Raw genomic sequence first — 15959 nt, forward strand, 5'->3', positions numbered from 1 at the left:
TGAAAAATTATACTTCAAGATCTCTTACTAGGAGACATTAAAGATGGAAAATACAGTTACATCATGAATTTCATTGCCCTGCCAGTGTCAGATTGTTCCCTTAGGAATGTTCTCCAAGTGCTTTCTCTAGTTGTTTTGAAGTGCAGCAAGAATCAGGTTTGCTATCATTTCCCTCAGAGACTATTACATGGTCCAGTGGTTTTTGTCTGGAAACTTTTCTTCAAAGTCCCTGGAAGTTTTGTCTCCTAACTGATGGGCAGAAATTTTTTTGCATCACTGCTCCTGCTTGCTCTCTAACATTCAGCACAGTATTCCCTCTTTGTGTAAAATCCAGTTCAGACCAGAAAATTTTCCTATCTCTCTCATCTCATCTGGGGCTTGTTTATTTTGATTATTTAATTTGTTTTTAGAACATCTTTGTGCTAAAACCCTTTCATAAAATACTCCTTTCTTTTCCTGATGTGCAGTTCTCTTTTGGGAAGGATTAGCAGTGGTGCTGAGCTCCTGGAGCTGGGAAACACTTCTGGTGCCACAAGTAAATACCCTCAAGCAGTTCCTCACAGTGTACTAATCTTGGCTAATTGAAATTTATAGCATTTAGGTTTGTCAGGTGTGGTTGTGTTACTCCTATTTTATCTATCTTGACCATCAAGAACAAGTAATTAATTTTCCTTTCCCCAGTATCTGTGACATAATCTAATCTGGTGATACTTGAATTTCTACCTGGTCAGTCTGCAGTTACCAAACATAACATCTTGCAGTTAAGATACCTACTGCTGATAGGGAAATTTGTGCTGCACCTGTCAATGCTGTTGAGGACATGGACATGCTCTTATAACCAATGAAGTCTGGATTGGCAAAGATATTTTAGTTTTTTATTTACTAATAAAATGAGAAGGACCAAGTTGCCTGTGTAGTTTTGTGGACCAGGCTCTTTGTCAGAAACATTAAGAGTTCTGAAACCAACAAGAATCTTTTCAGTTCATCACAAACTTTGTAAACTAAACTGGAAGCAGCAGAGTGGTCCCATCTCACCAGTTCCTCAGCCACAGGTGTTAGTTACAGCCAGAGTTGTGTTTCCTGCAGTGGAGCTTATGCAGCTCACCCGGGAGTGTTTAGACTTGACTTTACAGGTTGTGTGGAGAAGGGCAAGCAAAAGGAAATGAAAAGTGATTTTTGTTTCATAGGACAGCTGCTTCTGTCTGTACAGTTCTCCCTCCCCTCAAGGTCCCTGCTTTTATCTTTGTTCTTGTGCAGCAAGATGAAGTGTTTCGCTGTGCCACAGCTTTCATTAGCCACACCAGAGTGATGTCAGGTTTGGCCAAATTATATTAAATGAGGGATAGTTGTGCTGTGAGGAGCCTTCTAGACTGGGTTTCATTTGTAATCTACACCATCTGTGTTTGATTTCATAGTTAGCTTAACCTGATGGTGAGCTTTGAGTATGAAAAGCCAAGCTGCTCCCATGAATTGCACACTGAAGGTTTGAAAAGGAGAGGAATTTTCTTGTATCCTGTGTATTGTGACTGCAATTTCTCTCATCCTTTCCAACAGGCACAGGATCTACTGGCACAAGAGATGGAGGTGGTAAAGCAAGGAATGGGGCATGGAGAGCTGTCAAGTGAAGCTTATAACCAGGTGTGGGAAGAATGTTACAGCCAGGTGTTGTACCTGCCTGGACAGAGCCGCTACACGAGGGCTAACTTGGCCAGCAAAAAAGACAGGATAGAGTCACTTGAAAAGAGGCTTGAGGTCAGTGTCACTTTTTTCTGCCTCCTTGTGGGGTTTTTTGTTTGGTTTTTTTGTTTGTTTGTTTTTGGGGTGGTTTTATTTTGTTTGTTTTTTGTTTGGTTTGGTCTTTTTGTTTGGTTTTGGTTTCATTTTGTTTTTGTTGTGTCTTGTTATTTCATCAGAGATGTTCTTGAGGTGCTTAAATTACCTTCTCTCATCTTCCTCCTTAAAATATGCCCACACAGAGTATTCTCACACAAAGTTTCTCTCTGCACTATGAGCTGTAACACATCCACTCATCCACTCCATTCTCAGCTGGAGAGAAGGTCAAGTTCTGCTGTCTCGTAATAACGTGGATTTTTTGATGTTTTCTTAATCTTTGCTGTGAGTGGTTCAGATCTTTCTCAGTTTGCACTTGATTGTGGCCAGTATGAGGAGAAACCTCAGAGAAAGATGCTAAAAAAAACCAACTCTGTCCCAAAGTTCCTCTCAAGTTCTTTCCAACTTAACTTTTGGTTTCTGACTGACTGTTACATATGTGAAGGTTAGATAGTCCTGAGTTCTTACCAGGCTGGTATCTTCTTCCAGTTCCAGAAATTCCCTCCAAAAAGGAGAACAATGGATGTTTGTGATCCCATTTCACTTTCTTTATCATACCCTTTGACACAGATTTCCCTTGCCCAGTCTTCTCTCTAGATTTTGAGATGCTCCATACAAAAAACCAAAAATGGACAACGTTCATGATAACAAGTAAGCTGGTCTGGAATAATTTCTTCCCACAGAACATGTTTGATCTGATTTGCAGTAAGTCATTAAATGTTTTCTAAAGTACCATTCTAGCCTAAAAGTCTCTTTCAGTTATGCAGGCATCAGATTATTCTTCTCCCATGGTAAAAGGAAACTTTGCAAAAAAAGTTTTTTCTGTATTTAACATCAACACAGTGACTGCTGCTAGAAGCAAACCTCCCCAAACAGCTGCTCCCCTAGAAATAACAAGAGAGGCCAGAAAGGCTGGATTTTCACTTGATTCATACACACGAAATACAACGTGAGTGTGTTTTTTGTAAAGTCTGTCAGTCAAGAGCGTTGTCCAGGTACAGATCCCGCAGCTGTTAGCCACACTCGGGGCCAGAAGCAAGTTCACCTGCACGTAGCCTGGTAGTAGGGGCTTAGTATGAGCTGCAGAGCCCGTGTCGTGCTGCTGCTCACCCAGCAGAGAGCACCATTGCCCTGCCCAGCGCTGCCTGACAGACTCTGGCTCTGCTTTCCCAAACCCGTGTGCGAGCTCAGCCGCAGCCGGGCCCTGCATGGCAGCAGGGCGGGCGGGCAGCGCGCCAGCAGTCGGAGGGCTGCACCTCATTTGTGTACAAATGCTTTTGAAATTTAAATATCTGAGCTCCGAAACGACATTAGAAGGGCATTATTAAAGTTGCAAAGTCAAACAGTCCGAGTTAGGGAATGCACGAACAGCCTTAATTTGCCTATGCATATGCTTTTTGAGACAGTCTTTAATTTCATGATTGCAGCCTAGTTTTTCCACAGGCTCATTTACTGCACAGGGTGGATGGTACTTGCTTAATGAGTAGCTCTTGAATATTTTGTTTTCTCTTAATTGTTTGGTGTGTGGCCCTATGCCTTTATCCTGTGCACTGTTTCTGCAGTCTAAATTGGTTACTTCTGTGTGGGCTTTGTGCTGTTGATTTCTGTCCTTCCCAATATTTGAATGAGTATTCAAGTATGGTGGAATGCTTAGTAGGGATACTGAAGCAAAGTAAGGTCAACATTTATCAAACTCATGTGTTTGTTCTAAATGGTCTTTGTTCTGCAGTCACAATGCAGTCACCCCGGAAGCAAAATACAAATCAGAGGTCTTGCCAAAAAAAAAAAAAAAAAAAAAAAAAAAAAAAAAAAAAAAAGGGGGGGGGGTGGGTTTATTTGCTGCCACCTTTGCATGGGACTCTGTGAAAGACACTTAACAAAATCCTGTTAGCTGTGTTACATCAGGCTGAGGAAGATGACCCTGCCCCTCTGCTCAGCCCTGCTGAGGCACATCTGGAGTGTTGTGTCAAGTTCTTGTCCTTGGGACAAGAGAGACATGGAGCTCCTGGAGTGCATCCAGTGCTGGGTGACAAAGATGATGGAGGCACTGGAGCATCTCCCTGCCCAGGAAAGTCTGAGGGAGCTGGGGCTGTTCAGCCCCGAGAGGATCCCCAGCTGAGAGGGGCCCTCAGCCCTGGGTGTCCCTGTGTGCAGGGAGGGCTCAGAGCAGGGCCAGGCTCTGCTCCAGGGGGCTCAGCAATGGCCCCAGAGGAACGGGCAGGGACTGAGCCCAGCAAGTTCCACCTGGACAGGAGGCAGGACTTCTTTCCTGTGCAGGGACTGAGCACTGAGCAGAGACCTGAGAGGCTGTGGAGTCTCCTCACTGGAGATGTTCCAGAACTATGTGGACACAATCCTGTGCCCTGTGCTCTGTGATGACCCTGCTTGAGCAGGGAGGAGGGACCAGATGAGCCTCTGTGGTCCCTTCCAGCTTGATCCATCCTATGTCTTTTATCATTCACTGCAGTCGTGAGACTGGCAAAAGTAGCTACATCCCCTGGGAGCTCAGAATGCTGCTGGATGAGACTGATGGCTTGGTGCAATTCCGCACACAGTCCTCTCCCATATTCCTGTGTTCCAAAATACCACCGTCCACCTCAGTCCAGGCAGGCACTGGGGCCAGCAGCATCCTGTGCCTGCAGGTGCAGTGAACAACTGTGCTGCCTCTCACAGCTCACTGTTGTTGAGTGCAGGTGTACTCTGTGCAAAGTTAAATTTGACCTGAGAATCTCTCCCAAGTGTGTGCAAAATGCAGTTTAGTGCAGCTCTGTGGCCTGACCCTAAAAGGCCCTTCCTAAAAGGAAGATATACAGGTTTTTTAAGCATAGCTCACCTGCTGAGTCGTTTTTTAAACAATAAATAAAAAGCATAGCAGTTTAATGCACAAACGAATATGCAATAAAAAAGCACATATTTTTTTCCTACTCCATTCTCAGCAATAATAAAACCCACCTTAGTTTTAATGTTTTTTCAAGGAAAATTGTCTGAAAGTAATATCAGTTGAAATAGATATTTTAATGGGAAGTATCAGACAAGCTTAATGAAAAGCAGGGCTATTAGCTTAGCTTTCAGTACCTCAAGACACTTGCTTGTACTCTTAGCTCTTTTTGAGAGAAGACTAGAAACTGAAAAACAGTTTGCCAGCAACAGCAGCTGATGTTGGTCAGTTTTGGAGGCTGCTCTTTCCCCTTTATAGTGCACTAAGACTGTTAGGGAAAAAAACCATGAGAGTGTACTGATATTTGCCACAGCTGCACATGGGGAAATCACTGTCTAACACTTCCATTTGGGACTGCTGATACCCTGCAGATCTTGTGCAAAAAAAAATCAATTCTGGGTCTGTCTTTGTCTCTCAGAGATTCCTGGCTGAATTGATGGTGTGGACACACACTCATCTTCCTCTAATTGTCCTGTTCTCACTGCCTGTGTGGTTTAGTTGTGGCAGCCTATGTTGACATGGTATTTATCTTTCTCAAATGGATGCTGATATCACAAACAGATTTGTGCTGTTATTGATGATCTTAAGAAGGCAAAGTGGAGCCGTTGTGGAGAGCTTCTGTTTGGCTGAGTATCCTGTCCAGGCATCATCAATAATGCACAGCTCATCAGTAGTTCTGATGTTGGGATGTACTGCTGTGTATTAGTAATATCTTTCATTGTGTTGTTTTGAGGGTTTTGGACTCCTTGAATGTGTTACTTAACGTGGGTTAAGAGTGTTAGAAGACTAGTATGTGTACTTGCATTACAGATGGGGAGTTGCAGGTCTATGCAAGTGAATCCCTGTGACCTCAGTATGTGTCTCTGGTACACCTTAGATTTGTGGAATTTTCTGATCTTTCCAGTAGCTTCTAGAAATCCAGAGTATTTTTCCAAGGCTAGGCTACACTGCAGAGCAAGAGATTTCAGAAATTGAAGTTTTCTGATGCTTGCAGTTGTGTTGAGTAACTGCTTCAGTTTTCTGAAATACCCTTTGCTCCCTTCTCTTCCAGACAATACACTTATAAAGAAAAGCATTCCTTCTAACATATGTTAAACTGGGAACATTGTAAGATGAAATGAGATAGTAAAGGCATCTATTTAACAACCTAGTTGCTTCTCTTTGTAGTTCACAATATAGAAACTTCCTGCCATCTTTACTTTCCCTTTGAAGACAGTTAATAAAGTTGACTTGCAGCATACAAATACTTGTATTAAAATAGTGGTAGTTAACATTATCATTTCAGTTGATTACTAAATTATAAATGCCACTGGAAGCCTACAGGGGAAAAGTTCAAGGTACACTGTATATGCAAAATACAGTAAATTAACTATTCTTTGCAGTATCCAAGAGACATCAAGGTGATGATTTACTGAAATGTTGATGTTTGCTTTTAGTTGCAGCCCAAATCCTCTGAATTAATTCAGATTAAAAACAACTTGCTTAGCTGGAGTTTTATAGGTTGCAGGTACTTTGCTGCAGGGTGTATCACTTAGTTTATTGGAGATTGTCTTTTGATTTCTCTCTAGTTTATGTGCTAAAGTTTGCAGTTTCTTTTGCATTTTCAGGTGTGCTGGTACTCAGAAAGCAACTGGGGAAAGTAAGAGATTTTATAGGACTGGGAACAGAGAAATTAGTCACAAATCTAAAATACAGTGAAAATCCTGAGTATCGTTGCTTTTATGGTCGCATGTTTTGTGCTAATGTCTTGCATTTGTGGAATGCACTGCTTTTAATAAGATCTGTTGGAAATGTAGTTGGCACCAGAGGATCACAGCAGAGAGGTATCAGAGGTTTTCACTGTCAGATTGTTCAGAATCTGGTCACTTAGCTTAGAAATAAAGTTCAGCATTGACAAACCTCTCATTGCAAAGGCCTTTGCACACCCTCACTGTTCAGAACTGACTCCTGCAGGATCACCATGGGGCATCTGCTGTACTGAGAGGGAACCAGGCCCTTTGCCAGCTACTTTATTGCCTGAGCTTTCACAACCTTGTCAGCCTCTGGAAGAGACCAGTGCAGGCACTCTGGGTGTGCAGGGGTACTGTTTAAAGGTAATTACACTGTGCTGGCTGCCCTGTGACCTCCTCAGACATTGCAGTAGCCTGTGTTTGCTTGTGGTTAATCAAAGATCTTGGCCTCTGGTGGGTGTTGGCTGTCTGTGATCTTAATGCAAGGTTTTTCTTTCCCAATGAGTGGTAGAGAGTTTCCAAAAAAGTTTGGTAAAAATAAGTCACTCATTTTTCACAATAAACTATTATCTTCTAGACATCCTTCTGCTGTGATTGAGGTAGGATCCTTGAATCATTAAATTTGGAAAAGATCACCAAGTCCAGCCATCAACCTTGTACCACAATCTTGTTCACCTCTAAACCATGTCCTCAAGTGCCATATCCACACATTTTTTTGGACAGTTACAGGGATGGTGACTTCACCAATCCTCTTTGCAGCCTGTTCTAATGCTTGGCAACCCTTTCAGTAACAAAATCTTTTCCTAATATCCAGTTTAAACCACCCCTGATACAATCTGAAGCCATTTTCTCTCATCCTGTCATTCATTACCTGGGAGAAGAGACTGACACCCACCTCAGTGCAACCTCCTTTCTTTGTAGGGAGCATATATGGGTGTCACTCATAAAACTGCTGGTCTTAGAAGCAGTTCCCAAATAAAAATCTAAGTGGACTTCAATGTCCTGGCTGTAGATCAGCAGTGACTGCTGACTTACACAGTAACTTTTCTAGATTATTTTGGTTCTAGGTGGTTGGATGCTGTAGGAGCACTTGCTTTTCATATACCCTGTATTGTCTTTACTCAACAGTCACACTGACTCATGGTGTTTAAAGACAAGTCATTGTAATTTCTGGAACATACATGCTCTTGGGTCAATAAATTTAGCTGTGAGTAGAGAGAATGGTGTTCTGCAGATACCAGTAAGTCATAATGGTTCAGGATCTATGTGAACAAAGTACAGTATAAAGTTTATCTGAGGCTCCCCTATTAAACTGGGAAAAGGCAGTTTTATACTGCTATGCAAGCTCTGAACTGGTCTAGTTTCAGTTGGAGGGTTGTAGTTGCTTACTAGCAATGCTTTAAGTTGAGGATTTTTTAAAGTGAATATTTCCATAAAAATTTGTGTGATCCCAGCCAATTAGAATTGATTTCTGCTTTTTCATATCTTAACAGCTACAAGCTCAGTCTCTGTTTGACTGCTCTGATCTTGATCAGCACCTTTACTTCGTGGTCCTCATCCTCCCTTGTACATTAAGTAAAGCACCTTACTGGAGGTGAGGTGTTCAAGGCCAGGTTGGCCTTGGACTTGGGCTGGGAGCAGTCTGGTCTGGTGGAAGGTGTTGGTGCCCATGGCTGGAGGGTTGGAATGATTTGATCTTTCAGGTCCCTTCCAACCCAACCCGTTCTCAGATTCTGTGATCGCTAGTGTCACGGCAGAAATGTGAAATTATGTCAAGCCCATGGAGTGGTTTGGGTCAATGAGCTGAGCTCATGTTCTTTACAGATTGAGGCCACATTGTTTAAACTGGACATGCAGCTTTGGTATATACTAACTTCAAGCCTCAGTTTCCACGAGAGTTGACTTACCTACTTACCTTTTACTAACTTGGGGGTAACTCAGGCAGGGCTCTACAGAGGGTTTTGCCAGGTCAAACTCTAGACAGATGTAACAGTGTTTCAAGCCAAAAAAATGAGAATTCTGTCCAAGAGCTTAGAACTGAACAAGCATTTTCAAGTAGAGAAATTAATGACTTTAAAAATAAAAACATGCTCTTGTTGACTGCGCCATAAGCTTGTAGAAGCAGATGAGCCCAGCATGGCCAGAGGATTCTGTAGTGTGAGAGTCTTGTCCCTGGAGTGGTTGGAGGTGCCTGGCCTGGAGCACAAGCTGCTGTCCAGCTGAGGGCTCTCACCCCAGACACTGCAGCTGAGCCAGCATGGGCTAAGCTCACAAACCTGCCATTCCAATTAAGTCAATCCATCTCCTGCCAGCAGAACTGAATTTGGGAGGGCCACATGTGGGTCTGAGGTGAGGAAGGAAGTTACAGTAAGGTTTAGAGTAGCCCTATGTATGTTCCAGGAGTGCCCTGCTCAGCCAGCGTGGCTGAAGCTGGCAGAGGATTTCTCTGCACAAGCGAGGCAGCTTTGTGATGATGTTGATTCTCCAAGGTCACGGAACAGGTTGGTTTACTCTGACTGTGGCTCTGTTCAGAACATGCAGCAGTTTTTCTTCCATGTTTGTTTAATCCATCCAGCATGATTACGGAGATCAGTTAAAAGACAAGAGAGCTTAATGCTGTTCAGGGATTACCAGAAGCTCCACGTTAAAGGGAAGGAAAACAAACCAGTCAGTACAGCGAAAAAGCCCTTGGAATTGAGGAGGGGTGTCCTCAGTAGACCTGATGAGATGAGAATTCTGAAAATGCAATTTTTAAGGCACTTGAGCTCTTCCTTTCTCAGGGTCAGTTTTTCTTAAATCTTTCCCAGTGGATGTTTGTTCTCATAAAGGAGTCCTTTTCTGTCCTTCATTGTCCTTAGTTAAACCTTACAACTAACATCTAAAATTTTCTTTCCAGATTTAAGTCCCTCTTCCTTTCTCAGTAGCTGTAAGAACAGATGAATTTTTCACAAAAACCATTGTGATATTTAAAGCAGGTGTTCTCTTTCTTCTTTTTTCTCTATTTTTGCTAGGCAGGGGAAAAACAAACCAAACAAACCAAACAAACCCTGGTTTTCCAGTCAGTCTCCCTTTTCTAGATCATGTTTTATAAACCTCTGGTTATGTCTGTTTCTTTTTTGGCTCTTTTGTCTGCTGCTTGTTTTGGTTTCTCTTCCTTGGTTCTCTAGTGCAGTACTGAAAACTGAACACCACTTTACGAGTCATGAGGGACGGCTTTTACATCAGAGGTTTGGGATAGGATGAGGCTCTCACACTTGCCTTAACATCATATATCATCTTACCTCGTGTCTGTACATGCTGTTCTCATTTTGCTGTAGCTGGTATAAAAGTCAGCAGAACCAAAGCTGGCTAAGGAACAGTACAAAATAAATAAGTGGAGAAATCTTTCAAATGTCTTTTTACTCTTTCTGTTAGGTTCAGGGGGAAATGGTTGTCAGATTTTACTCAAATCTATTTCTTTGCTTTAAGCAAATAATGTAGACTACTGTTTAAACACACCTCTTTATAACTGCTTGGAATTTTTAGCTTGGTATCTGAGCCTTAAAATTTTATGAAGCTTGAACTGAAATTATATGCAGTTGTTGGCACTAATGCAGCAGTCAGCAATTTTTAATAAATAGTATTTGTTACAAAAGCTGAGACCTCCTTTTGACCTTTTTGTAGTAGGTCCTAAAATTTTGTAGTTGGGAGGGAGGGGAAAAGGTGGTGAGTGTTCACATTTCTCCATAAGCAGAGAAGGAAGAAAGGACTGTTATTTCTGGGTTTTGGTATTTGAGAGGCTTTTTTCTTTTCTTTTTCATGTTTTTTTTTTCTTCTTACAGCAGTGAGGCCTATGATAGTCTAAGATGGATAAGGAGCTGAGTAGAAAAGTGATATAGCAGCATACAACCTAAAGAGCTCTAGTAGTTAAGAGTCCAGTATCCAGACCAACTCAGAAATTTTAAGTCCAATTCTCATTGTCTGAAAATTTCAAGAGTGCCTAAATAGTCAGTTTGACACTGTAATAAGTATTAGACTTGAACTGGCTTTGTTAAAAGCTTCACATTTAGAAATGCCTTGTGTATCTAACACTTTTAAGACAGTACACACTCAGGGTGGGATTGATCTCCCTGATCTTGGATAACAGTGTCTGAACAAAGAAGTTTGTGCTCCCATCAGTCAGTGAAGAGCTCTTCAGTGGAGTATTTAATCTTGTCCCAAGGCCCTGGATCAGATGAGCCATGCCCTGGAGTTGCCAGTTTCTCTCCTGATGACAGAAAGACCTTTTGTGACAAACTCAGATGTTGGTGTCTAAAGCCAAGCAAAGAGTATCCCAGCTGAAGAGTGTGAAAGTGGGAGACCAAGCCACTACTACCTCTCTGCTGGTGATATTTGGTGATACCATGTTCCATGCTTGGAACATGGGGATAGTTCAGGAGACTTGTGACCACACTGATCAGTCCCTTTTTTGTATGGTAGGGATAGTGCTGGTAACTGTGTTTATGTCCTCAGGTACTCAGTGTTTAACATTTTATTAGAAAATTAGGTTGTTGAGAGATCACAGAATGGTTTGGCTTGAAGGGATCTTAAAGTTCAGCTCATTCCAACCCCTTGCCATGGGCAGGGACACCTTCTCCCAGACTAGGTTGCCCAAAGGTCCATCCAGCCTGGCCTTGGACACTTCCAGGGATGGGACAGCCACATCTCTGGGCAACCTGTGCCAGGGCCTCACAACCCTCACAGTAAAGAATAAGATCTTTACTCAGGGTGACAGGACAGTGGAACTTCTCTAAATGGTCTTTTTTAGCCTGCTCTGAAGAGTGACATTGTGATGGGAGTTTCATTTCACACCAACCATACTCTACATTGTCTGTAATGCTGGGAGCAAAGTGGACGATTGATCTTTGTTATGTTAGGCCTCTGTAGCAAACAAAATTCTGTTTGCTGTCACATCCATCTATTCCATGATCTCTAAATGTCAGTGGTGCTCAGGACACATTTTTCATCCAAGAAACAGTAATTGGAAAATAGTTCATTGACCGCACAGCTGTATTTGTTGTTGCAGTAATAGCATATTATTTACCAATGAGGACATTTAAAGCTTTCATACTTTTCCATCAGAGAGTATCCTCACAAATCCCTAATCTATTTATTTAATTTTCTCTAGATTTATATAAATATTGAAAAAGAGGCGCCTTTCTGTATGCTTAAAGCACCTTGGGCATAGCTGAAGTCTGCATTGCAAACAGAGTTTGAAAAGCGTAGCAGTCTGCATCGCTCTCCCCAGGAGCAAACTAGACAGCTCAGAAAGTCAGATTTCTCTTTCACTCACCCATTAACAGTTTGCTCCCTTGACCATTCACTTTGTTTATCTCTGCACCACCAACTAAAACTGTTCTAAATGAGTGAGTAAATTGTTAAGGAGTAGGAGGGCACGTTACAGAAACTTGCAGCTGTGTAACAGAGGGTACTTCAGTACGTTGGAGGGCTGGAAAGCTGATGAAATGCACTTTGCAGTACCTTGGTGTGTAAGACTGTGATGGCTGACTGTAGTTATCACTGTGAAGGGCAGATCTCTCCTCAGTAGTTCCTTCCCAAATGAGTTCTTTTTCATTGGTAATAAATTATATATTGAGTAATTGTAGCAATGAAAAGGTTCTGTATTTTGGTTGATTATTGGTAATTTCTTTGTATGTGAGAATGTTCACCAGCAAAGCTTTGATTTTTAAAGAAACAAGGCAAGGATTGGTGACTCAGACACTGTCTTCTGAGTTAGGCTTTTATACTTTAACACTTCAGAAACTTTCATATTATATTTCATGTCCTGCATTAATATATTATTAAGTGTGGCAAAAATCAAAGTCTGAGAAGTTTGATTCCTTTTTCCTTGAGCTTGGCATTCTTCACACAATCCTTTCTAAAAAAAGAAGGATTTCGTTTTGTTGGTTTTGGTTTTTTTTAAGGAAATAGCATTAAAAAAGCCTCAACAAGGAACTTTATATCCCCGTTCAGAGATGTGAGCTGTTGCACCTCTCCACAGTAGTGCTCTGTGGTGGAGGCCTGTGTTCTTTCTTGGTTTCATAGGATCATAGAATGACCTGGGCTGGAATGGACTGTAAAGATCATCTCATTCCAACCCCTGTCGTGGGCCAGGGACACCTTCCACTATCCTAGGTTGCTCCAAGCCCTATCCAACCTAAACTTGAACACTCTGAGGGATGGGGCAGCCACAGCTTCTCTGGGCGACCTGTGCCAGGGTCTCACCACCCTCACAGGGAACAATTTCTTCCAGATATTTAATGTAATCTAATCTTCTTCTTTAGGCCATTTGTGATTGGGATTCAGTGTTAAAGGTTTCTTTGATCCTTCTTCCAGGCCTTAAAAATTCTGATGGCTATTTCATTCTTTTAGTGCTCATTTAATTTTACCCCAGGTGGAAAAATGCACAAAGACTTCTATTATCTTTGCTATTTATAAATGTTTTATATAACATTTATTACCTGCTAATACAAATATGTTCAATTATTGGTGTTGTGTCTCAGTTGACAGAATTTTGTAATTTGTGTCACTTGTCTGTTTATGGATTTTGTCTGGATTACAATTTTAGGAATGTATGATGTCTATTATAAAAATTTTAATTCAAAAGTCTAGTTGTTGTAAAACGTGCAGTATGGTTCTTTTAATAGAAATCAAAGAACTTGATCGACTCAACACAATTCCACAGATACATTTTTACTATCTTTTTTTTTTCCCCTCTTGACTTTTAAGTTCTGGGTTACTAAAACAGCTTTTGGGTTCTTTCTGGCAGATCAACAGAGGCCACATGACCACTGAAGCCAAGAGGGCTGCCAAGATGGAGAAGAAGCTGAAGATCCTCCTTGGTGGTTACCAGTCTCGGGCAATGGGGCTGATCAAGCAGCTGAACGACCTGTGGGACCAGATCGAGCAGGCGCACCTGGAGCTGCGCACCTTCGAGGAGCTCAAGAAACACGAGGATGCTGCCATCCCTCGGAGACTGGAGGTGAGAATCCAAAATCCAGGACCTGAGCTCGCACACAGGCACCTCAGGGAAAAGGTGTTTTTACAAAGCACAAGCTCTGAGCCTCACAGCCTCAGTTGGTATCAAGTTTTTAGTGTTCTCTTAAATTCATACTTCTGGCTGTTACCAGATTCATCTGTCTTTTACTTAAGTATCAAAGGTTCTGTGATACACATATCTGGGACTGGGACTAATCTGGCAGTGTGTTCTCTAACTTTGGGGGTTTTTTATTTCCTTGTGTGGTTGATTTATAAGTCTTCTGCAATGTGTATCAGCACGAGTTCCATCTCTCTCTTGATTTGGTTTGTTTTGGGTTTAATTACTATTAGAACTTTGGGTAAATGTAAAACTTGTCTAAAATCTCCTTCTTCCTTATAAGTCAATGGACTAAATGCTGGCATATACCTGAAGTCAATTGTCTTGGAGCCACTTTTCTTAGTTTAAGCATTTCCAGGATATTCTCCTATTCAGCTAATGAGACAGCCTTTAATCAAGACTCAGTCCTAGGTTTGAGCCAGTGCCAGCCTTTCTTTCCAAGGAAGAAGTGTTCACCTGAGCATAATTTTTATTGTAATGTGTTTTTCCTCCTGAACAGAGGCTTCCATTGAGGCTTAAATATTCTCAAACACTTGTTATAAGAAAGATAAAATGCATCAGTTCTTAAAACTGATTTTATGAAGATGATTTAAAAATGCTGATAGATGTGTCTGCAGACTCAGAAGTGATTCATTGATTTAGTGAAAGATAACAGTTAAATCATATTAAATCACTTGATAGCTGCTAATAGCACCTGTTTTTAGTGAATGGCAAAGTTCCAATTCGAAATCTCTTGTTTTGAAGCATTTGATCTTAGCTGCTGTCAAAAGCAGTGTGAGCTACTTGACATTTGAAGTATGATAACTGTGATTCTTGATAGTTCAAATCCACTGCTCTTGTTTTACATCTGTATTTAAAGTAAGTAATTTCAGCAATGTTCTGTCTTAATTCTGAGCTCTTCCTCTGGAGGAACTAAAACACAGCCTTTGCTAATGGTCTTCATGGGTGTGACTGGTGGACAACTGCCTGGTTGTTTAATGATGTTTTCCTTACAGTGTCTGAAGGAAGATGTGCAGCGACAGCAGGAGAGAGAAAAGGAGCTCCAGCAGAGATTTGCTGACTTCATGTTGGATAAAGAGACTTTTCAAGCAAAGTATTAAAGCACAAAATTCCATCCATCACTGATGTAACATTTCTGAAGTGTGCAGATACTTCTCCAGCAGCTTTTGCCAGCAGTTGCAGAAATCAAGTGTAGTCTGCTGTTTCCATCTTGTCAAGTTTTGTTCCTTCAGTGGACTACTCCAAATGCTGTAGGTGTGAATAGCTCTGGCCAGTGTTAAGAATGGGATTGAAATGTCCCAAATTTTATTGAAAGAAAAGAGAAATCACTCTGGTATGATTTTAGCCATGTCTTCATTTGCTAGGGTTATCACGTTATTCCTAGTGTTTTACCAGTTTTAAGATCTGTAAGATACATGCAGAATAATGTCTTTTGAATAAACCTGGAATGTTTAAAAACAGTGAAGTAATAATGTCTGTCTTTCAACTAAAACTGAATCTTCACACATCCCAGCCCTCCTTTGTGTTTTTGGTCTTCCCTTCCCCCTACTACTGCCTTTATTTTCCATGATTAATTTGTAATAGGAATTACCTGTGCAGGATAGTTGTTGTCCAGGTAATAAATACCATGTTCCCAACTCTTCTCTGTGCCTGTGAATAAACACTCACAGCTTTATCAAGGTACTCTAAGGATCATACTGGCATAATCTCCCCATCCTGGAACCATGGTAGGGATAAGTTTTATAAAGACACTCAGCATGGCCTAATGGAGCCATAGGTTTCAGCAGAAAATGTACTGTCAAATTTTCTGAGTATTAACTTTCATAAATCATCTGCTTCGTTGTCCATGGTGTGGGATGGGAAGGAAGCTCTGTGTTTGCTCCTCTTCTTATTTCACCACATCTCAACAGGATTTAACTGTTTCACTGCTTTATCCTGAAGGGTAAGGGTGGAATTAGGGAAAGGCAGGAATGTGCCTACACTTTGGGTCTTTTGGCTTGTTGAAAGGCACAGGGATAAAGGCAAAACTGTTGTTAACAGCACAAAATCCAGTAATTAAATACATCCAGTAACATGCATCATGTAAATTTGCTTGGCTATATTTGAAATTTAAATGGGGATTTTGCTGTCTGGAATTTTACCAGATTACAGTGTCACTTTGCTTAGGCCTTGGAAATGTTACTGGGGAACAGTAACGTGTCAGGGATGTGCTTGTGTAGTTTTGTCAATGCCATCCATGGTGATCAATGATTATCAGATTTTTTTAAATGTAAGCTGGGTGAGTCCTGCTGATCACTGACAGGAGTCAGGACACAGCCAGCCTTGGAATATCTTTCCCTTTACTCAC

General features: G+C 41.4%; 1 protein-coding gene across 1 annotated transcript in view; it reads left to right on the forward strand.

The window, feature by feature from the left end:
* Positions 1 to 15072, forward strand: part of CDC5L (cell division cycle 5 like) — a 31040-nt gene extending 15968 nt beyond the window's left edge. Inside the window, exons 14-16 of the mRNA XM_066314648.1 lie at positions 1555 to 1752; positions 13286 to 13498; positions 14608 to 15072. Of these exons, the coding sequence (XP_066170745.1) occupies positions 1555 to 1752; positions 13286 to 13498; positions 14608 to 14712 (516 nt within the window). The 3' untranslated portion in view covers positions 14713 to 15072. The remainder of the gene's footprint in view (positions 1 to 1554; positions 1753 to 13285; positions 13499 to 14607) is intronic.
* Positions 15073 to 15959: the final 887 nt, after the last annotated feature.

Source organism: Sylvia atricapilla, chromosome 3 (assembly GCF_009819655.1).
Source record: "Sylvia atricapilla isolate bSylAtr1 chromosome 3, bSylAtr1.pri, whole genome shotgun sequence".
NCBI lineage: Eukaryota > Metazoa > Chordata > Aves > Passeriformes > Sylviidae > Sylvia > Sylvia atricapilla.